At 38.9% G+C, this 24,724-nt stretch overlaps 2 protein-coding genes across 2 annotated transcripts in view; one reads left to right on the forward strand and one right to left on the reverse strand.

Moving 5' to 3' along the window:
- Positions 1–2,781, forward strand: part of CCDC152 (coiled-coil domain containing 152) — a 50,316-nt gene extending 47,535 nt beyond the window's left edge. The window contains exon 9 of the mRNA XM_003274393.3: positions 84–2,781. Within this exon, the coding sequence (XP_003274441.1) occupies positions 84–206 (123 nt within the window). The 3' untranslated portion in view covers positions 207–2,781. The remainder of the gene's footprint in view (positions 1–83) is intronic.
- On the reverse strand, positions 305–12,502 carry SELENOP (selenoprotein P). The gene is made up of 5 exons (XM_012501645.2): positions 12,276–12,502; positions 8,593–8,808; positions 7,332–7,544; positions 5,094–5,211; positions 305–1,746 (listed from the first exon to the last, which is right to left on the reverse strand). Coding segments are annotated over exons 1-5 (1,161 nt in total). The 5' UTR covers positions 12,278–12,502; the 3' UTR covers positions 305–1,134.
- Positions 12,503–24,724: the final 12,222 nt, after the last annotated feature.

Here is a 24,724-nt window from a genome sequence, read left to right on the forward strand (position 1 = left end):
AGTGTATTTCTTTATTGTTATTTTGTTGTTCCTTGTACTAAATTTTATTTTCTGAATTGTAATAACAAATTTGTTTCGTTTAGAAACTTCAACATTTTCAAGAAGAAAAAAACAAGGAGATTGCAATTCTTCGTAATACCATTCGCGATTTAGAGCAACACCTTTCTGTTGGCAAAGATTCTCACCTTAAGCGTAGAAGGTTTTAAGTTTAGCAGTAAATTCATTAGTTAGTATTTATTTAAAAGCAATCGAAAGTTTCACTTCTATTTTCAATATACGCATACAGCCTACATAACAAACAAAGTCAGCTTTAAGGTTTTTATTGAATTTATTTGGACAAATCCATACTGTATCCAATTGTGTACTGCATTCTTGCTTAATAGTATTAACCATAAAGGAGGTCAGGTTTACAGGGTTTGGTTTACCTATTAAACCATCATTGACTATGGGAATACTTACTAAGCAATATAGAGACACACAATATTATCTTTCCCCTTCCATCTTTTAAGATAGCCACTCGAGTTTTAGAAGAGTGTGATACAACATTAGAGAAAGAAAGCTACAAAGGCTTTATTCATGTGTGATAGTAAAAATGAGTCTTAGATATACAAAAGATAAATGGACATTTAAAATAGTTATATATGCTTTTTTAGCAAAATATTCACGTGTTAAGTATTTCTGGATCTTAAAATACAAGATCCACTTATTTTATTAAAGTATAAGATTGAAAAGACAAAGTAATATTGTTTTGAAAGATAAGTAAAGAAAAAAATGGAAAGCATGTCTTTGTTGTTCTTCCTCCATTCTACATTGCTAACTATCCAACAGAAACCCCTAGGTCATAGTTTACGTTTCTATTCTCATTAAAGCAAATAGAACGCTGGAAAAAGAAAAAAAAAGACATATTAACCAAAAGCTGCAATCACCTTTCAGTTGCCCCATCATAAAAAATATAGTTTGAGTCAATATTTCTATGACATAAAATTTAAAATCTGGAAGCCAATTCAGTAGATTTCTCCATGTTTGCACAAATCTAATTTCTATTTTTGGTTCACTAATTTTGGTAGTTCATAAAAATGCTGGAAATGAAATTGTGTCTAGACTAAATTGGGGAGTATGTCCTATTTTAAATATTTAGTTTGAAGGTCATTCTCACTTTTTTGCCTTATTCTTTCAGCGTCAACTCGTACTGGCTTCTGTGGGTATAAGCTGCTGACTTATTTGTCAGGCAGCTGGAGGCAAACGTCACTGACAAGATTCAGTTATGTTCTCCTCTGCCCGAAGTCCCTGTCAACTACATAAAGATGGGAGGTTTTCTTTACACTGTCAGGTGATTGCAGACCCTGTTTTTTCAAATATCAGATGTCGACAATGGCAGCAGCAGCTCCTAGGAGCCAACTCTGAATCTTTGGGCAATTTACAGAGTAATTGATTTATACATCTCTTTTGTCAGAGCTTCTTTTGTAAATGTTGTAAATCTTCACTTCCTGGCATATCTCGGTTCTCTGGGTGACCCTGCCTATGTTGACCCTTATGCTTATGGTGGTGATGAAGGCCTAGGGGAGCAGGATGAGGAGGAGCATCTGGTGCTCCTGGTTGCTGATTCTCTGAAAGCTCACTGCTGCCAAGGTGCTGATGTCCGTGATTGTGATGATGCTCATGATGGTAATGGGATGATGGAGCTTCAACTGTTTTATCCACAGTAGCCAAAGATACACTTTTACAAAAGTCTTCATCTTTGGGAGTCTGGAACAAATTTATAAATCACTTATTAACAAGTTTATAGAGATAGGAATAATGCGTGAAAAATGATTTGTAGAGCTAACGTATGTGAAATTCCATCTAGTTAATTAGAATTGAGCTGGCTTTGTATTATATTAATGAGAAAGAGTCTGATATTAGTCTCAACACCTAGACATTTTATTAAAGGCTTAAAAAGAAAGCCAAACCACTGTACTTAGATTTGCAGAAGCAAATGAAGTAAACTGGCAAAAGGAACTTAGATTGCAGGAAAGTCAAACTAATATCAAATCCTAAATTCAGTTGATCTGGGCCGAGCATGGTGGCTCATGCCTGTAATCCCAGCACTTTGGGTGGCCAAGGCGGGCAGATTGCTTGGGCTCAGGAGTCAGAGACCAGCCTGGGCAACATGGCGAGACCCCGTCTTTGCAAAATATACAAAACTTAGCTGGGTGTGGTGTCACATGCCTGTAGTCCCAGCTACTTGTGAGGCTGAGGTAGGAGGATCATTTGAGCCCGCAAGGTGGAGGTTGCCGTGAGCTCAGATGGTGCCACTGCACTCCAGCCTGGGTGACAGAGTCAGACCGTATCTCAAAAAAATAAAAAAAAATAAAAAATCAGTTGAACTATATGGAAACTTCTGTACCTGTGTCAACGGTGCATCTTATCTAATACTATATGACACTGTAATCTAATATTAATTTATCTCTGATAATTCAAAAATGCTAATAAACTCTGCTCAAATGTGTTAGTTTTTCATACTTCATCCTATGCCAGGAAACGTTTTGAACTTCACCAAAGCTTTGCTAATGTCTCCCTACCATAAGGCTGTCAGCTGAAAATAGCAAATTACTGCCCGACTCCCATTGACCATAATATCCATTCCGCATGATCCTAGTTCTTTAATTTCCTGGAAGTCTTTACTGTTTTGTGGTACCCACCAATCGGGGACTCAAAGCCTATAGATACAGAAATGTAACATTAAATCTCAACCTAAGGCTAATTTGAAAATAAAATTACAAAATCAACTTAGAACCCAAAGACTCACTAAGTGATATGCTTTTGATGTTTTGAAGGTTTTAAAAGGTTATAAATTCCATTAAATTTTAGCATACAACTACTACGTGGTACTTTATTTGGTTATTTCTGAATTACTTCTACATTAGAAGCTAACCGTGTTTGCTTACAAACTTATAAACAATTTGATATATGTTTAAAATATACTGTGTAATGTTCAAAGTGTTCAAGGTTTAAACAATCACAAATACCTACGGTAGAAGTCTAATTTCTTTCATTTATTTATTTATTTATTTATTTAGTGACGGAGTCTCATTCTTTCGCCAGGCTGGAGTGCAGTGGCACGACCTCGGCTCACTGCAACCTCCGCCTCCTAGGTTCAAGCGATTCTCCTGCCCCAGCCTCCCAAGCAGCTGGGATTACAGACACGTGCCACCACGCCCAGCTAATTTTTGTATTTTTAGTAGAGATGGGGTTTCACCATGTTGGCCAGGATGGTCTCGATCTCTTGACCTCGTGATTCGTCCACCTCAGACTCCCAAAGTGCTGGGATTACAGGCGTGGGCCACTGCACCTTGCCAGTAGTCTAATTTCAGTAATGCATTACTATATTTTACTGATTATGTGATGCATATTTCTTTAGATTTTAATATCTCTAAAATTAGAATGTACCACACTGTTGGTGGTGTTTTCTCACTGTGTCCTATAATTAGCAGCATTTTTTTTCCTAAATAGTACGTAAGATAATATGTCATATAATCAGTGGTATCTGGGAGACAATGAAATAGAAAAACTCCAATTTGATATGGCATATCAGATACTAATCGTGTCCAATCTGTAATTCTTATTTACAGATGATTCACACATTTCACGCATATTGTGGTAACTGCTAACTGCCTTTTTCAATATAACTGGGTCTATTTGCAACTAGCAAGCATTTGCACAAATGAGAAATGCAGAAATAATCCCAAAACATTATAGTTAGTATTTATTAAATGCTTAGTATAGGTTGAGTTAGTACTTTTCTTTCATTACTCTTAGTATTTTCTTCCATTACCTCAGTCTCCTCATCTTTAAAAGTAATAAAATAACCCTCAAAAGATCATTATAAAGGTTAAAATGTGAAAATTACAAAACTAGAGTAACTTGTACTCTTTAACAACTAAATTAATTAATTAAATTAGTTAAAAATTTGAGGCGGCTTTCTTTAGAGCTGGGGAAAATCTGAAGGAAATACAACTTACAGATAAAATTGAGAATTGTTTTTAAACCTAAGTTCAAATTTTCCCAATCTGACCTATCAATGGAACATTGTTTAGAATTATTTTCCTTTTTATTATGAAGGAAAACAAGTCTACTTAATACAAATTAAATTCTTTGAGTGCCTTTTTTATTTAAAAAAGATTTAAATATAGTTCTTCTCATAACAAGGAAGAAATATTTTCATGGTTGTTAGGAAATAAATACCAGTAATGAGTAGAAAACTTACTCCATTTTGAAGTAAACTCAAACTGCAGATAGGCAGACAGTGGAAGGGCTTCAGGAAAAATCTGGTAATCTTGCATCTTCAATAAATTAACTAGTTTCTGACCCCAGTTCCATTCCAAGTAATGCTGTGGGTAAGCTTTGCTATTGTTATGTTCTTGTGCTAACATGTTCAGGATACTACAATAATACTGCTTTTTTGTGTTGACTAAATTCTTTGAGCACTTATGCTCATGCAATGTCATTTGGTGGTAACTGAAATATGATACATTGATTTTTAATTTCTAAAGCCCTTCTAGATAAAGGCAGCAACGCCGATCTTCAAAAGATGTTTTAAAGTAGAGGTTAGGCTGGGCGCGGTGGCTCATGCCTGTAATCCCAACACTTTGGGAGGCCAAAGTGGGCGTATCACAAGGTCTGGAGATCGAGACCATCCTGGCTAACACAGTGAAACCCTGTCTCTACTAAAAATACAAAAATTTAGCCGGGCGTAGTGGCAGGCGCCTGTAGTCCCAGCTACTCAGGAGACTGAGGCAGGAGAATGGCATGAACCCGGGAGGCGGAGCTTGCAGTGAGGCGAGATCGCGCCACTGCACTCCAGCCTGGGTGACAGAGCGAGACTCCTTCTCAAGAATAATAGTAATAATAATAAAAAAAAGAATAATAGTAATAATAATAAATAAATAAAGTAGAGGTTAGATGACAGGATATGTGTTTAATTATAAAAATTATTATTATTTATTTTTAGTACACCTGCAAAAGCATTGAGTTATCTAAATAAGTTAGTGTTTCATGATAAACTCTTAAAAGATTTCCTCTTTTCTCCCAAGAAAAATAATTCAGAAAAATACCGTGAGAGAGCAGTTTCCACATTTCTTTTCGCAGTAAGCAATCTTAATGGCTTCTTCTACATATGGGAAAGTTAGGAAGGAAAAAGGCAAACCAAGATGATATGCAAGACGGCCACATCTAAGAAAAAGGACAAATACAGTGTCACTACAATATTTTCTGTATCACGATCCTACTCAAATGCAGTCTGGGATAGGTATTACAGGTTTAATGGTCATAACTAAGACCCTTTCACGCCTTTACTAAATTTCTTTGGATGAGAGCTACAAATGAGCTCCCAGGCACTGCACACCAGGTCAGATCATAGCAACACTACAATTCGTCTAATACTAGTATTTTGAAATGTTATAGATATGTCACTACATAATATCAAAAATGTCATCACTGTGACTTGGTCAAATACAATTTTGTGACTGACTTACAAATTCTACCAGTGCCCAAACCACTAACTTATAAATTAGGCTCTGAAAATCATTTGAGCTTGTCATAACTGCTAAGGCAGCACAAATTTGACACAACAAGAAATCATCACATAACAAAAAGATCTCCAAGCCTTGGCCAGTAGCCCATTTATTTAAAAATGTATCTAATGCAATGAAAATTTCAGCACAATGAAAGTTTTAGAACATGTGGCATTGTCAGAAATGGTGGGGTTAAAATGTTCTTCTTGTCCACATTTTACCTAGTATATATGGTTTTATGTGACTATCAAAGGGTTATACTTCTAGGTTATCCTAAAAATTAGAAGTTTAAAGGCCTAAAAGAATGAAATGTGAATTTTTAAAATTTAGTATAAGACCAAGTAGGGCTCACCAGACTCCGGAGAGTCAAAGAAAACAAAGCACCAACTGAGAATGTTTATAATGGCATAGTGCATGAATTGAGATTCCCTCAAAATATCAATATTTTATTTGTTCATAGAATCAAAAGTAGATTTGTGCAGATCATGCTTAAATGATTAACTCACTTTACAGTTCAGAAATTCAGGTATGTAGCCTTAAAATTATTATTTAGATTAAAATTAATTAGAATATATGGTTATTCATTTGCAAAAGAATTAGGTTAGAATTGTACAGGATATACAAATTAGTCATTCTTTTTATTTAACCAAAATGCCAATTTACGGGGATAATCAATTTTCTGCATTTTCCTCCTGGAATGGTGAACTCTTTTTACATGCCTTACTTTTTAAAAAGTCATTTCAAAAATAAAAGTCATTTCAAAAAAAATGTGAATAAAGAGTTTATAAACTATTTGGCAATAATCAAAAGCAAATATATTATTTTAAATCATTTACTATTAAATACAAAACAAGAAGAAATCAAGTGAAGGGATTAGTAGAAAAATCTAGAGGAGTGGTCACCGGGAAGTAACTTGAGATAATAATTACGGATATGAGATAAATATACTCAGGATTAAGAACCCATAGAATTTGATTACTGACCCGAGGTGGGAAGTGTGATGGAAGGAGTCAGTAATACATTCCTGTCACACACTTTTGTGAAGGGGTAAATGGCAGAAGGCTGCCATACATGATGGTTTTTGTGAAGTCCTGCAAAATAGTGGATAATGACTGGGAGCGCAGGGTCTGAAAATTATAGGATTATATGCCCTAGTGTTTGGCTGCATCTGCCTCCAATAGGTTGTATATAAAAATCACACAAAAGTGAAAGTATAAGCATGTTTTAGGAGAAGATAATCAATACAGATTTGAATAATTGAATTTAAGATGTTTGTGAATACGTCTAGGAAGTAGATAGACTCTGGAGTTCAGTCACTGTGTTTCAGCTTTGTATATACGGGATCATCCTAATATGTGTTGTAATTGTAATCAAGGGATAGATGAGATTGCTCAGGTAAAATGTGCAGAGTGTGAATAGGCGGAAACCTATACAGCCCTGAATAACACAAACACATACAGAATAAACCAAGGAAGAAGGTGGGAGGAAGAAAAACCAGGAGGTGGAAGAGGAGGAAGTGTGGAGGAGGAGAAAGAAGAAGAGGGATATGGGGAAAACCAGCAGGGTATAGTGTCATAGAAATTTTTTAAAATGAGAGTATTTCAAAAATAAGGAGTGATTTTTACTTCTAAATGTTAAAGAGAGATTATATGAGATGAAGACTGAAATATGGCATTGTATTTAACAGTAAAGAAGATTGTTATGTGTGATGGGAAGTAAATAAATAGATATGAAACAGTTATTTTTAGATTTGGGATGTGTTTGTGTGTATGTACAAACCTATCATATATGAGGAAGTCATCTTTGCTTCCATTTAAAAGAGTCCAGACATCTGTTTGGTTTTCTTCTTGTTGATAAACAGGAATATGCTCTGAAACCTTATTCTTAAGATGTGTGTATTTTAATCGAGAAGAGATTCCTTGATGATTAACAACAATATAAGAAATATTAGAATATCCTTCTTTCTTCAGTTTTACTCGCAGATCTTCCAATCTAAAATATTTGAGAAGAAACACATAAAATGAATAATCTCATTTGATTTGATTAGTGGTTTTTCTCCCTCTTCCTTAATTTTCTGTGTGAAACTCCCCTTCTTATTTTTAACTAACCCATACTGCACCTATTCTTTATATTGTGGTAAAAGATTTTAAAACTTTCATTTTTAGAATTACTTAAAACTTGTGCTTAATTAAAACCTTATGCTTACACAAACATTGGTTCATTTAGTTCTCAAACTAACACGATGAAGTGTATATATTTTAAATGTATCTTATAGGTAGAACAGATTCAACCAACCACAGATAAAAAATGGTTGGAAAAAAAAAGATGGCTTCATCTATAGCAGTGAACATGTAGACTTTTTTTCTTGTCATTCATTATTCACTAAATACAGTATAAAAATTACTTACATAGCATTTACATTGTGTTAGGTATTATAAGTAATCTAGAGATGATTAAAGCATGTGAAAGTATATGCATAGGTTATACATGCCATTTTATATAAAGGATTTGAGCTCCTTGGATTTTGGTGTATGAGGGGGATCCTGGAACCAATCCTGCACAGATACCATTGGATGACTGTAAGGAGAATTCCACCCAGTGAATATCTGGTGAATAACTCAACAAATATTTTTGATATTTATTTGTTAAATAACCCAAGACCTTTGATAGCAAGCCTAGTGTTCTTTCTACTCTGACAAAACAGTCTTCTCTGCTTCTTTTATTGAAGTAACTGTTCTATTTGCAGAAGTACATTTTAGAACATTTTCATTACATGAGTAATACATTATTTAGTAGGAAGTTATAAAATATATGTCCACAAAAAGAAGAAAAAATTTCCATAACCCTAGGAAACCCGCTGTAAACATTTTGGTGTGTATCATCCTAGTTTTTCTCTTCTAATATGTTCTATGCAAATACATAGTTTTTCTAAAAGTGTGACTTAATACATTGTTTACACTTTTATTTTATGTTTATATGCGTGTGTGTATTTAATAGCCTTCCCCTCAAGGTATTTTAAGCCACAGAAATACTGTCTTACTTAGATGCCTGCAGTATGCACAGGTATCAGCTGGCTTGAAGAAGAGCAACCACAGTCACTGAACCATTGGAGTTTATCATTGGATCTTGATCTCTTATGCTCCAGGCTGGGGGTTGCTTACATAAGGAGCTTTGGTCCTGGCTCTCTGTTCCTCCCAATGAGAGGAGACAAAGAGCCAGGACAACCCCCAGGCTTCTCCACATTGCTGGGGTTGTCCTGTAAAAGAGAAAACCTGTCACTCTTCTTCATAGTTAACTTCACAGTCCTAACTATGAATTTCTATAAATCCTGCAGACGTAATTCCACTTCCTAAAAATACCTAGCCCATGAATTCTGTCTCCAGAAAGTTATGTTCAGACTGTGGCTTATATAAATAAGTCTGTGACTTATATAACATTCTGCAAACACAACCCAACTTTTGTTTGAGACACATCAAGTTCTGACTCTTCTTCCTATCCTCCAAGAAGAAAGGGATAGGCCGGGCATGGTGGCTCATGCCTGTAATCCCAACACTTTGGGAGGCCGAGGTGGGCAGATCATGAGGTCAGGAGATCGAGACCATCCTGGCTAACACGGTGAAACCCCATCTCTACTAAAATTATACAAAAAAAAAAAAAAATTAGCTGGGCGTGGTGGCAGATGCCTGTAGTCCCAGCTACTCAGGAGGCTGAGGCAGGAGAATGCTATGAACCCGGGAAGCGGAGCGTGCAGTGAGCCGAGATCACGCCACTGCACTCCAGCCTGGGTGACAGAACAAGATTCTGTCTCAAAAAAAAAAACAAAAGAAGAAGAAGAAAGGGATAAATAGAGAATTCTGCACAGAAATGAAAAGAGCCAGCAAAAAAAGAGAACCAAGGGAAAAAGGTGATGGCAGAGAAGACAGTATACCAACATGAATGTGGCTCATGTTGGGCCCTTAGCTCTTCAAATTCAGACATTCTATATTTATCTCCTGGGTACGGCTCCCTTTTGTTTCTCTTATTCTTTGAAGTCTGGCTGTATGTATTTAACCAAGTAGAAATATCACACATCACTGCCCCCTCTACCATTTAAGACTCGTGGAAATCCACACTCAATTAGCCTATTTATTGGAAAGTTCCTATGACTAGAAAATTCCTATGACTAGACAGCACTTTCTTTGGTAAAAAGATGCTTCCTCTGAGCAACGAAATTAAAATGCTTTTAAATACCTGACTAGAAATATCCTCAAAACTAGGGCTAGCTCTCTAAACAGAGAGGTTCAAAAACAGGTGAACTGTAGACAGGTGATAAGAAAAAGGAACACATTCAGCAGAGAGGAGCAAAGAAAAATCCTCACAAGTAATTCAGGCTCATTTTGATATAAGAATCTGTGGGGAGAGATTAGGACAAAATTTGAAAACTGGGAAGTCAATACATTTTCAAGCACTGATTTGAGATTTTTAAAAGCAGGCGCATTTCTTTGGAGGTGGGAAGCTAATGGTAAATTACTTAGAGTGAGCCCAGAATTAAGAGGAGAATAGAAAAGCTAAAATCAGATTGATCTGGGCTTTAATGCACTGGTAGATATAGATAGAATTTTTAACTCTGATTGTCTTTCACATTATTTAACACATCAAAACTCCTACCTATTATGATATCTTGATAAGAACTTGACTAAAGGAAGAGAAAAAACTAGACAGAGAGAGTGAGGTGAGAGAAAGGTAGAGAGGACAAATTAACCTACTTATTTAAGGCCACCCCAACTACTTATTCTAATATTTAAAATGTTCTAATATTTTAAGAAGAAGAAGATATATTTGAACTATTTCTAGAAAATTTCTCTAGAATGGTATTTACAATGATAATACAATTATCCTTATTATAGCTAATGTTTATTTAACTTTTGTACAAATATATTCTGGTGGCACTAACACTTTTATATATCATATCAGTTAATCCTTAAAACAATTATGTGACCATTATCCCCTTTTGAAGTTGAGAAAAACCATGGCTAAGAGTTTAGGTAACTTGTCTATGATCACACGGAGAGAAAGTCAGTCACAAGAGAGACTGGATTAAAACTAGTTCTGTCAAATCCTAAGCTACATCTTAGCTACTGCAATATATTGAGAGTTTTTAGATAGATCACCCTGTTATAACTATGGCCGCCAACTATTTTTGTTTATGCAGTAAGATGCCAAAGAAAACATAAAAATAATTCAAGCTGTTTTATTTCTTAATAGAATGGCTAGGTTTTCTCTGTTTCCTAGACCACAAATTCAGTAGTTACAGAACCTAGACAAAAAATCAGCACTTGGTTTTTTCACTTTGCCACAGAGCACATATATCTTTTTTTTATTTATTTGTTTATTTTTTGAGACAGAGTCTTGCTCTGTTACCCAGGCTGGAGTGCAATGGCGCAATCTCAGCTCACTGCAACCTTCGCCTCCCAGGTTCAAGCAATTCTCCTACCTCAGCCTCCCAAGTAGCTGGGATTACAGGCACCCGCCACCACCCCCTGCTAATTTTTGTATTTTTAGTAGAGACCGGGTTTCACCATGTTGGCCAAGCTGGTCTCAAACTCCTGACCTCATGATCCAGCTGCCTCAGCCTCCCAAAGTGCTGGGATTACAGGCGTGAGCCACCACGTCCAGCCCAGAGCACATACTTCAAGTAGCTGAATGGTGAATACAAATGAAAAGACTATTTCACTCATTTCCCTCATTTAGGTTTATGATGAAAAAATAACCCATTGGCAGAGTTGTGGCTTAGAGTTCACACTTTCGGATTTCTGTCATAATCAACAGGTTGCTCAATTTTGTTTTCTTGAAACTATTTCTTACACAATAAACCTTTGGTAATTATAGTTGTCAGACAGCTATATAAAAATAATGAAGATAAATAACAAAATTGGATTTCCTGGAAGCTGATCCAATAAGAATTGAAAAGTAGTTGTAAATTTCACTAATGTCACCACTTTGCAATTGCACAACTTAGATTTCATGGCCACATTCAGATCTACATTTATTTAAAATTCCTCATTAAAAAGCAGGATATGTACAAACTTTCTCTGTCCTCCACCTCTGAACTTTAGGCCAGCATCTGAAAGCCCCCAATTCACCTGAATGCTCTCATTCACCATTTAAAATACAAAATTTTGCATTTAATCACAGACTACCTAATTGTGACATGGGTTTTAGCTTTTTTAAGGGTGACCACTTCTGCACTGTGGACTGAACCTGCTGTACCCCACTCCACCACTTTTTCTTCTGAAACTGCTCACAATATCCCTGGACATTTCTACAACACTAGAATGAGCATATTTCAGTGTCTGCTCTTCAACTCCAAATGGCTGGGTTTTTTCCCTGTCTGTTCTTACTCTGCCTTACAGTGGAAAATATTTAAATTTGAACATATAATACTGCCTATGTAACATCACAACAGATTATGGAATAAAAGGTTTGGATTTCTCCAGCTTCCTCTGCTCTCAGCTGTGCAGAAGACAGGGCAGAAATCAAGAACTGACAAATGTGCCCACTGGGAACTTCACCTACCACACCCAAGTTCAGACTCTTATTCTTTTTCTCTTTTATTATTTTTATTTCCTCTACCCCCCTGTTTTCTGAATCTATTCTACGGATAAAAACATTTTATCAGACTCAAAAAATATTTACCAAACTCTAAAAGAGTAAAGTGTCAGAAAACACGAAGTTCCTACTTACATAACCCCTTCCAACGGGCCTGCTTCCTTTCTCTTTGCTTTACTCTGGCAGCTCCACAAAGCCACAGCAACACACTCTGATATTTATAGTCCTGTTGTTTACCTCACCCCTCAGGTATAGTCCAAAGTTCAATGTTCATTCTTGCAGTGACCTTGCAAGCAGAGCAAACCCCTGAGCTGATTGTTATCAACTTAAAAGAAAGTAAAAAGTGCTGCCATGCATAACATGGGGAAAACATTTTGACAATTACTAATTTATTCCCTATCCTTTTCAGTCACCCCAGAATCTAGTATTTAATGGTACAGTCGGGGGCGGGAGGAAGGGCTAAGAGTAAACAAGGCCTCCAAGTCTCTTTCTTTCTCAAACTATAATAGGGAAAAACATTTGCTGAGCCAGCGAATTATGCTGCTGCTTTAAAAAAAAAAAAAAAAAAAAAAAGAGAAACTTTATTTTTTCCTTTTGTTTTGCTTCCTTTTGCAGTGATGAGGTGCTAGCTTAGCCCACACTGTGTGACCTTTGTTAGAAAAGTCACCTGCTGTTATAAGTTACTCTAGTCTCCTGTTGTTACAGACTTACACGTCGATTGTGTTCTATGTTTATAACTTGAATTCATATGGGATTTCACAGGACCACTGCTCTTTTCTTGTTAATTTAAGGAAATAGAAAAATAGACTTCCTATCTGAGGGAAATCAGGCTTCATTTTTATTGTCACTGAAGTCGTACTTCCTGGAAGACCTATGCATCCCCAGAATTTTTTGAGAATCGAATATAAAATCTTTACAAATGTGAATACCATAAAAATAAAAATTAATGGTAGTAGTTGGACATGGAAAGAGTGTGGAAATTTCAAGATGTACAAATGAAATAGCTAATTCCTACTATTTCAGAAGAGGGTAAATTCTTTCTGGTAACGCTTGTAAGTTGGCATGCTCACTGTAGGTGAGGTAAGGAGCAATGTCAAATGATGTCATTCCTAGATAGCAATGGTTTTTGAGTAGGCCTTGCTTTTGTCATCAATTTTTTTCCAAATAATCCCCTACTGATTGCTATATGCTGAATACTGTTGTACAAGGTGCAGGAAATACAAAGAGACTCAGATGTTATCCTTCCTTTCAAGAAACTTCCTATCAGATTAGGAGGTTACCATTTGAAATCCAAGTTCTCTTTACTTGCTCTGAGCAGTTGTTACTTGCCTTTTGGAGTCCCATATATCTTTGAGAATCCAGTTAAAATGCACATATACATACTCATTTTTTTAAAGAGTATCATAAAAAAACTTTGTACAAAGCAGATATTCCTCCCTGTAGTTCATTTCCTTGACAAATTTAAGTAGTCATATTGAGGAAAGAGAGAGAGCCTCTCATATTGTTTTATACTCAGTACCTGTTTTAAGAAAAAAAAACAAGGAAGTGAAATCAAAGACAGACAGCTCGGCGCCAGGCCCAAAACCAGGCCTGGGCCTGCCTGGCCTAAACCCAGTTGTTAAAAATCAACTCATAACTTAGAAACTGATGTTATTCATAGATTCCAGACATTGTATAGAAGAATACCGTGAAATTCCCTGCCCTGTTCTGTTTCTCTCTGACCACTGGTGCATGCAGCCCTTGTCATGTACCCCTTGCTTGCTCCAATCAATCACGACCCTTTCATGTGAAATCTTTAGTATTGTGAGCCTTTAAAAGGGACAGAAATTGTGTACTCGGGGAGCTTGGATTTTAAGGCAGTAGCTTTCCGATGCTCCCAGCTGAATAAAGCCCTTCCTTCTACAACTCAGTGTCTGAAAGGTTTTGATTGCAGCTCGTCCTGCTACATTTCTTGGTTCCCTGACTGGGAAACGAGGTAACTGAAGGATGGCCGAGGCAGCCCCTTAGGCAGCTTAGGCCTGCCCTGTGGAGCATCCCTGCGAGGGACTCCAGCCAGCCTGAGTGACGTGATCCAAAGAGTGCTCCCGGGTAGGAAATTGCCCCGGTGGAACACCTCACCAGAGCAGCGCATAGCAGGCCCCTGCGTAGGATTAACACAGTGGCTGAACACCGGGAAGGAACTGGCACTTGGAGTCCCGGCATCTGAAACTTGGTAAGACTAGTCTTTGGAACTTGCCCTACTCCATCTGAGTGGAAGCATGGCCTGATCACCCATGGTGTGCCTGCATTGGCACTTTTGTTCTGGTTTTGACTTGACTTGAATTGCTGCATACTTTGGTTTTGGTTTTGATTGGCTTGAATTTTTTGGTACTCGGATTTTGAATTTCGTGATTTTCGTTTGGTATAAACGGTAAAAGTGTGTGTGTGCCTCTTTACCCATTCTTTGTCTTGTGTGTGTGTGTGGTGTGAGCGTGGTATTTTGTCTCGAAAAAAAAGTGGGTCAGGCACAAATAAACCCACCCCACTAGGAACGATGTTAAAAAAAAAATTTCAAGAAAGAATTTAAGGGAGATTACGGTGTTACTGTGACACCAGGAAATTTTAGAACTTTTTGTGAAATAGACTGGCCAGCATTAGAGGTGGGTTGGCCATCAGAATGAAGCCTGGACAGGTCCCTGGTTTCAAAGGTATGACACAAGGTAACCTGTAAGCCAAGGCACCCAGACTAGTTTCAGTACATAGACAGTTACAGCTGCTTTTAGACCCCCTTCCCCCCTACAGTAGTTAAGAGAACAGCAGCATAAGCAGCTGGCAGAGGCAAGGAAAGACCAGCAGAGAGAAAAAGAGACCATCTATACAAATTCTAAGTTAATTTAGACTAAACAAGGTCTTATTAATAGCAAAGGATAATTGAAATCCCAAACTTACAAGGTTTTCAACAAAAGTGAAGTTTGCTGAAAGTTAACAGTGTAACATGTATTACGGTAACTTCTAATCTTGTGGCCTTAGACTGTCTAGTCCAAAGACATAAGAAAGTTTGCTTTAAAAAAAAAAAAGGAATGGTTATCTTTAAAAAAAAAAGAAAAAAAAGGGGGGAGAGGCAGAATTTATGTAAAAAGAAAGTTATAAGGTAAATTCTTGCCCTAAAATAAACTGGTTGTTTCAAAAAAAAAAAAAAAAAGTGTTTGTAATAAGTCAGAAAGTTGAGACATGTTAAAAAATTGTCTGCGAAAGTCATAAAAGAAAATGTTATAAAAAAATTTTTATGCAAAAAATGTTGTATAATTTAAAAGTAATAAGGCCTCCTGAGTACTATTAAAGAAACAGTTTATGTACAAGGTGTATTAAAAAAGTAAAATATACCTTTGGTAAAAAAAATTATAAGGAGGCATAAGAATTAATTTTTACCTACATTAAATAGTTAAAAAATTATTGTTTTAACAGTTTAATCAAGTTTTAAAACTTTAATTTTAAAGAAAATTCTGTGTGTAAACATATTAGCTAAAGTTAAAAAGGTATCATCCAGTTTTTCTGTGAATTGGACATCAAAATAAAAATGCAACAGGTTTTTCTTAAAGCTTCAACCTGCTCTTTAACAAAAATTATAAAGGGTTAAAAAGAGTCTATAAAATCTTACCTTATGGTCAAACATAAAAAATTGGATAAATATATCTACAAGGTTCATTAAAATTAAGTTTAACATTAATAACACACTAATATAAAGGTAAAATTTAACTCATCTGGTATAGAAATCATACAAGAAGCATTATCAAATGTAAAATGGTGTTTAGCTTTCTTCGATCTAAAAATTAATAAAAATCGGTCTAAAGGGAACATTCATTTTACTAGAGGATCACAGAAGTTAAAGACTTAAACTTTGGCAATTAAGACAGCGTACCAAGATGCAAATGCCTCGTTGGAATGGATCAAATATTCCATCTGCACATTAAACAAAAGCAATTGTTATGCTTGTGCACATAGCAGGCCAGAGGCCCTGATTTTCCCCCTTCCACTAAGGTGGTCCTCCAGTCAACCAGGTGTGGGCTGCATGTAGCTCTTTTCCAGGATTCTACAGCCTGGAGTAATAAATCATGCCAAGCTGTCTCTACTATATCCCAAAGTCCCTGCAGGTCAGCCCCCGAGGGCCATCCAGCTTCCGTCTCCCAACACTAAGTTCACTTCTTGTCTCTCACGGCAGGGAGGAGACTTAGCGTTCCTTGGAGACCTGAAGGGATGCAGTGAGCTTAAGAATTTTCAAGACTTTATCAATCAGTCTGCCCTTGTTCATCCGTGAGCAGATGTGTGGTGGTATTGTGGTGGACCTTTACTGGGCACTCTGCCAGATAACTAGAGTGGCACTTGTCCTTTAGTCCATTTGGCTATCCCTTTCACCCTGGCATTTTTCATCAACCAGAGGAAAAAATAATAATAATAAGACATCATAAAGCAAGAGAAGCCCATTATAGGTCTTTCAACTCTCACATCTATTTAGATACAATTGGAGCCCTACAAGTAATACCAGATTAATTTAAAGCTTGAAATCAAGTAGTTACAGGATTTAAATCAATATTTTAGTAGATGACAGTCAATAAAAATGTAGATTAGATAAACTACATCTATTACAACCAACAGCAACGAGCTTTTCATGAGTTAAAAAGAAAAACTCATGTCAGCCCTAGCCCTGAGGCTACCTGACCTGACAAAACTCTGTACACTCTATGTGTCAGAAAGAAAAAAAATGGCAGTTGGAGTTTTAACCCAGACTGTAGGGGCCCTGGCCAAGGCCAGTGGCCTATCTCTCAAAACAACTAGATGGGGTTTCCAAAGTCTGGCCCCCATGTCCAAGGGCCCTGGCAGCAACGGCCCTGTTAGCACAAGAAGCAGATAAGCTAACTCTTAGGCAAAACCTAAACATAAAGTCCCCCCCCCACCCATGCTGTGGTGATTTTAATAAATACCAAAGGACACCATTAGCTAATGAATGCTAGACTAACTAGATACCAAAGCTTGCTCTGTGAAAATCCCCGCATAACCATTGAAGTTTGCAACATCCTAACCCCGCCACGTTACTCCTGATATTAGAGAGCCTAGTTAAACATAAACTATGTAGAAGTGTTGGACTCAGTTTATTCTAGTAGGCCCAACCTCTGAGACCACCCTTAAACATCAGTAGACTGGGAGCTGTACGTGGATGGGAGCAGCTTCGCCAACCCCTGCAAAGTGACTCTGAAGAAGACGACAAGCCCTGCTCCAGTCACACCCGGAAGCTGACTGGTCCACGCACGGCCGAAGCATGAGGAAACTCATCGCGGGACTCATTTTCCTTAAAATTTGGACTTCAACTGACCTTCCTCAGACTGAGAGCTGTTCCCAGTATATACATGAAGTCAGTGAAGTAGGACAAAAGATTGCTACAGTCCTATTATTTTATGGTTATTATAACTGTACCAGGACTCTAAAAGAAACTTGTTTTTATAATGCTATTCTATCCAAGGTATGTAGCCCAGGAAATAACCAAACTGATGCGTGTTATGACCCACTTTAAGCCTCCCATGCTTACAGTTTTTAAAATAAAATTAAGGACTGGTCATTTTCTAGGTGACACAAGTAAGGTAATAGCTAGAACAGAAGAAAGAGGGGTCCCCAAAAATGTAACCTTAAAATTTGATGCTTGTGCTGCTATTGATAGTAATCAGCATGGAATAAGATGCGGTTCTCTAAATTGGAAACAAAGTTACACAGTAAAAAAATAAGTATATCTGTCAAAAATCATATTTATGTGAGATGTGTCAATACTGGTCTCATGTCATTTAGGCTACTTGGAAAAAAGATTTAAAAATCCCGTTTGGCTCCAAAAAGGAAAAGCCAGCCCCTCCTGCATGAGTGGGAGCTGCAACCCTTTAGAACTGATAATCACAATCCCCTCAGACCCAAAGTGAAATAAAGGAAAATATGTAACATTAGGCATTGATGGAAAAGGACTAGATCCTTGTGTACGCATCCTAATAAAAGGAGAGGTTCAAAGATGCTCTCCAGAACCAGTATTTCAGACTTCCTATGATAAACTAAATGTGCCAGTACCAGAGGCTCCAGGAAAAACCAGAAATTTGTTTTTGCAATTAGCCGAGCATGTAGTCCAGTCTCTAAATGTCACTTCATGTTATGTTTGTAGGAAAACTGTAATAAGAGTTTCCATAAGAAGAGCTTCATGAGAAGCCCCAGAATTAGTTCCTACAGACCCAGTTCCTGATGAATTCCCAGCCCAAAAGAACCACCCTGACAATTTTTAGGTCCTAAAAGTCTGAATTATTGGACAGTGTTGCATAGCTAGAGAAGGAAAAGGATTCACTCATCCTATAAGGCGGCTTAGTTGTCTTAGGCAAAAGCTGTATAATGGTACCACAAAAACAGTTACATGGTGGAGTTCCAATTACACAGAAAGAGATCCATTCAGTAGATTTCCAAAGTTGCAGACTGCTTGGGCCCACCCAGAATTCCGCTGGGACTGGATGGCCCCCACCAGGTTATACTGGATATGTGGATACAGAGCTTATGCTAAGCTGCCTGATCAGTGGACAGGTAGCTGTGTAATTGACACCATTAAACCATCTTTCTTCTTACTGCCCATAAAAGCAGGTGAACTTCTGGGCTTCCCAGTCTATGCTTCCCACAAAAAAATGAAGCATAGCCATAGGTGATTGGAAAGATGATAAATGGCCTCCTGAAAGAATCATACAATACTATGGACCCGCCACTTGGGCACAAGATGGCTCGTGGGGATATCGGACCCCCATCTACATGCTCAACCGAATCATACGGTTACAAGCTGTTTTAGAAATTACTGCTAATAAAACTGGTCAAGCCTTGACTGTTCTTGCCCAGCAAGAGACTCTGATGAGAAATGCTATCTATCAAAATAGACTAGCTCTTGACTACTTGCTAACAGCTGAAAGAGAAGTTTGTGAAAAACTTAACCTTACTAATTGTTGTCTACACATAGATGATCAAGGGCAAGTAGTTAAAAATATAGTTAAAGATATAACAGAACTGGCACATGTACCCGTACAAGCGTGGCACGGACTCAATCCAGGAGCCATGTTTAAAAACTAGTTCCCAGCAATAGAAGGATTTAAAACTCTTGTAATAGGAGTTATAATAGTAATAGAAACCTGCTTACTGCTCCCTTGTTTACTACGTGTACTTCTTCAAAGGATAAAAAGCTTCATCGCTACCTTAGTTCACCAAAATGCTTCAGCACAAATGTACTATATGAATCACTATCAATCTATTGCAGAAAAAGACATAAGTAGCAAAAATAAGAGTGAGAACTCCCACTAATAAAAAGTGAGAGTCTCAAAAGAGGGAAATGAGGAAAAAGAGAGACCCTCTCATATTCTTCTATATTGTTTTATACTCAGTACCTGTTTTAAGAAAAAAAAAAAAAAAAGGAAGTGAAATCAAAGACAGGCAGCCCAGCGCCAGGCCCAAAACCAGGCCTGGGCCTGCCTGGCCTAAACCCAGTAGTTAAAAATCAACTCATAACTTAGAAACTGATGTTATTCATGGATTCCAGACATTGTATAGAAGAACATTCTGAAACTCCCTGCCCTGTTCTGTTTCTCTCTGACCACTGGTGCATGCAGCCCCTGTCACGTACCCCTTGCTTGATCAAATCAATCGTGACCCTTTCATATGAAATCTTTAGTATTGTGAGCATTTAAAAGGGACAGAAAAATTGTGCACTCTGGGAGCTTGGATTTTAAGGCAGTAGCTTGCCGATGCTCCCAGCTGAATAAAGCCCTTCCTACTACAACTCAGTGTCTGAAAGATTTTTTCTGCAGCTCATCCTGCTACAATATTGGTCTATCTGCAACCAGAAAGCAGGTGTTTCACTATGTCCTCTTTTCTTTACATGTGAGCTTAGCAGGAACCTCCTGACCCAAAAGAATTTCATCCAAGTGTTCAAGTTGATTGTTACCAACTTAAAAGAAAGTAGTTTCGAAAGTGGTTTCAAAAGAAAGTGCCAAGGATTATGTGTATTGAGGCCAGTGTATGTCTAAAACCTCAGGTGGCAAAAGGAAAAGATGAGGAGCTTGTAATGTTTGAAAGGAATTTATTCTTAGAGGGCATGGTGTCTCATGCCTATAATCTCAGCTGCTCAGGAGGTTGAGATGGGATCACTTGCACCCAGGAGTTCAAGGATGCAATGAGCTATGATTGTGATGCAGGATTTTTTGCTTCTTAGTTCAGCTAAAGTCTAGGTTCTTGTCTCACGACCAGAAAAAATTAGGCATGCAGACACATTGGAAGGCAAGGAGAGTGGAATTTATTAAAAGAAAGCTCTCAGCAAAAAAAAAAAAAAAATTAAAAAATTAAAATGGGGGGTTCCTGCCAACAGACTTCCACCTCACAGATTGAATACCAGCCCAACAAACAAGAGCTGAAGAGACAGGGTTCCTCCCCACTCCATAAGGTAAGAATTCCCAGTGGCTCCACCCCATTCTCCCAGTGCACAAGGGTGAGAGGTGACAGCGTGCTGGCAGTCCTCACAGCCCTCGCTTGCTCTCGGCTCCTCCTCTGCCTGGGCTCCCACTTTGGTGGCATTTGAGGAGCCCTTCAGCCCACCGCTGCACTGTGGGAGCCCCTTTCTGGACTGGCCAAGGTGGGAGCTGGCTCCCTCAGCTTGCAGGGAGGTGTGGAGGGAGAGGCGAGAGTGGGAACTGGGGCTGCGCGCGGGGCTTGCGGGCCAACTGGAGTTCTGGGTGGGCGTGGGCTTGGCGGGCCCCTCACTCAGAGCAGCTGGCAGGCCCTGCTGGCCCCGGGCAATGAGGGGCTTAGCACCCAGGCCAGCGGCTATGGAGGGTGTACTGGGTCCCCCAGCAGTGCCAGCCCACCAGTGTTGCGCTCGATTTCTTACCGGGCCTTAGCTGCCTTCCCAGGGGGCAGGGCTCAGGACCTGCAGCCCGCCATGCCTGAGCCTCCCACCCCCTCCATGGGCTCCTGTGTGGCCCGAGCCTCTCTCCGATGAGCACCACCCCCTGCTCCACGGCGCCCAGTCCCATTGACCACCCAAGGGCTGAGGAGTGCGAGCGCATGGCGCGGGACTGGCAGGCAGCTCCACCTGCAGCCCCAGTGCAGGATCCACTGGGTGAAGCCAGCTGGGCTCCTGAGTCTGCTGGAGATGTGGAGAACCTTTATGTCTAGCTCAGGGATTGTGAACACACCAATCAGCACCCTGTGTCTAGCTCGAGGTTTGCAGATGCATCAATCGACACTCTGTGTCTGGCTGCTCTGCTGGGGCCTTGGAGAACCTTTATGTCTAGCTCAAGGATTGTAAATACACCAATCAGCACTCTGTATCTAGCTCAAGGTTTGCAGACACACCAATCAGCACCCTGTGTCTAGCTCAGGGTCTGTGAATGCACCAATTGACACTGTATCTAGCTGCTCTGGTGGGGCCTTGGAGAACCTTTGTGTCAATACTCTGTATCTAACTGATCTGATGGGGACATGGAGAACTTTTATGTCTAGCTCAGGGATGGTAAATGCACCAATCAGCGCCCTGTCAGAACAGACCACTGGGCTCTACCAATCAGCAGGATGTGGGTGGGGCCAGATAAGAGAATAAAAGCAGGCTGCCTGAGCCAGCAGCGGCAACCCGCTCGGGTCCCCTTCCACACTGTGGAACCTTTGTTCTTTCGCTCTTTGCAATAAATCTTGCTACTGCGCCCTCTTTGTGTCCACACTGCTTTTATGAGCTGTAACACTTACCGCGAAGGTCTGCGGCTTCACTCCTGAAGCCAGCGAGACCACGAGCCCACCAGGAGGAACGAACAACTCCAGACATGCCGCCTTAAGAGCTGTAACACTCATTACGAAGGTCTGCAGCTTCACTCCTGAGCCAGCGAGACCACGAACCCACCAGAAGGAAGAAACTCCAAACACATCCAAACATCAGAAGGAATGAACAACTCCAGACACGCCACCTTAAGAGCTGTAACACTCACTGCGAGGGTCCACAGCTTCATTCTTGAAGTCAGTGAGACCAAGAACCCACTAATTCCAGACACAAGGGGACCCCAAGTCAGTTGTGGGCATCTTTAGGCAAGCCCCCTGTACACAGTGACCTGGGCAGCATTTGGCTGTCTCCTGTCTCTATCAGTTGCACCACTGAACTTCAGCCTGGGTGAAAGAGCAACACCATGTCTCAAAAAAAAAGAAAATAATAATAATTTAAAAATGGGCAGGGAGTGGTGGCTCCTGTAATCACAGCACTTTGGGAGCCCAAGGTGGGTGGATTACCTGAGGTCAGGAGTTCAAGATCAGCCTGGCCAATATGGTGAAACCCCATCTCTACAAAAAATATAAAAATTAGCCAGGCGTGGTGGCGGGCGCCTGTAATTTCAGCTACTCGGGACGCTGAGGCAGGAGAATCGCTTGAAACTGGAAGCGGAGGTTGCAGTGAGCAGAGATCATGCCCTTGCACTCCAGCCTGGATGCCAAGAGAAACTCCATCTCAAAGAAAAAAAAGAAAGAAAGAAATTGATCATTCCTAACAGTCTCTTCTGTGCTGGGCAACCTGGAACCAGTCAGCATTTTCAAGAAAGCAGAATTTCCAAACAAACATCAACTCGGTATTATACAAAATTACATTAAATCAAACAAATCAAAGGAACATTTGTTGGTTGCTTATGCTAGGCACAATGCTAAATGTTGGGACTACAGAGATTTAAAAATAAAAACAAAAAATGGTATTTCTTGTTCTAAGGGACCTCAAAATCTGATAGGGTAGACAGACAAGTAAGCAGAAAAAACAAAGTGTAAAGCTTGATCCCCTCTAGGATGACTGTAAGCACAAGCTTCTGTTGGAAACTTGGAAATGAAGACAGAAGCATTGAACCCAGCCTGGAGATAGGATCAGTATCAGGTTGGTCCACTTTCCAGCAAGTTCAGCAGGCATTATCTTGGATTTTACATTCCACCTACAGAATACTCAGCAAACCTGACCACAGCACTGCCTAGACCAGGGGTGTCCAATCTTTTGGCTTCCCTAGACCACATTGAAATAATTGTCTTGAGCCACACATAAAATACACTAACAATAGCTGATGAGCTAAAAAAAGTTTTATTTTATTTTATTTTATTTATTTTATTTTTGAGACGGAGTCTCACTCTGTCACCCAGGCTGGAGTGCAGTGGCGCAATCTCGGCTCACTGAAAGCTCTGCCTCCCAGGTTCACGCCATTATCCCACCTCAGCCTCCCAAGTAGCTGGGACTACAGGCGCCCGCCACAACGCCTGGCTAATATTTTGTATTTTTAGTAGAGACGGGGTTTCACCGTGGTCTCGATCTCCTGACCTCATGATCCACCTGCCTCGGCCTCCCAAAGTGCTGGGATTACAAGCATGAGCCACCGCGCCTGGCCATGCATAAATGACCATGTATAAAGATGGTCATTCTCTATTTATTATTCCACAATGCTTTTAATTTAAGCATCATGGACATCTTTCCCAGTCACAGACATTCTTCTGTGCCAGTGTCTATAGAGTTACCTCATTCTTTTTAAAATGCACATTATTTTATTCTGTGAATGGTCTGTAATGTGTATACTCATGTTCCCTTTCTAACTGAAGCAAACATTTTGTAAATAAGACATTCATTTTTATTTTACAGTTTTCCATGTTTATGTAACTGAAAAATATAAATATTTAAACAAAGCAATCAAATTTAGAATATATACTTTCTCTGATCTGAGAATTAATGAAAAAATGGCAAAATATTTATTCTCTTTGAAAAATGACTCAATCGTCATTTAAGAGTTATAACTATTAAAACAAGCCATGACCTTTTAGGGCATAACTTAGTCCTGAATACATATTTGTGCAGGATTATCTAATGTTGGGACTCCGAAAAACATACCCAAAATGAAGGCCACAGAAGCAGCCTCAAAACAGAAATTTTTCTCTGACCTTCTCCTACCCTACTATCTCTCAATCCCATTCTCTCTCAAGGCTAGCCATAAAAACTAGAATTTGTCTTACTCAAGGTGGGTCATAGAAACTAGAACCCCTTTACCCAAAGCCAGCCATAAAATCTAAACATTTTACTCCAACTTTCCCTCCACTATAACTGCACAAAAACTGGCCACTAAAAAATTAGATAACTAGACTTATCTTGTTTGATTATAGGTCATAGGACCCCCATTCCAGAGAGGGCCCTGTGCCATATCTAAAAAAAGGAATACATGCTCAGAGAGGTGAAGAAAAATCTAGACAGACAGACCTTTCTGAGTTTCCTCACTCAGTCTATTAACATTAGATCATATTTTTTGTCCAATCATATTTCTACTTGCTGTCCATACTTTGTTAAACCTAAACATAAAAATGGACAATTTCCCCTGTATCTTTGGGTCTTAATTTTAAAGGCCCCATGTACACATTAATAAATGTGTATGCCTTTTCTCCTGTTAATATGCATCTTGTCAGTGATTTTCTGCGAATCTCGGAGAGCAAAGGGGAAGTTTTCCCCTTTCCCCTATACTAATCATTAAGGCACATATTCTAACCTTTACAAGAAGCATAAA

The sequence above is a fragment of the Nomascus leucogenys genome, chromosome 6 (genome assembly GCF_006542625.1).
Source record: "Nomascus leucogenys isolate Asia chromosome 6, Asia_NLE_v1, whole genome shotgun sequence".
Taxonomy (NCBI): Eukaryota; Metazoa; Chordata; class Mammalia; order Primates; family Hylobatidae; genus Nomascus; species Nomascus leucogenys.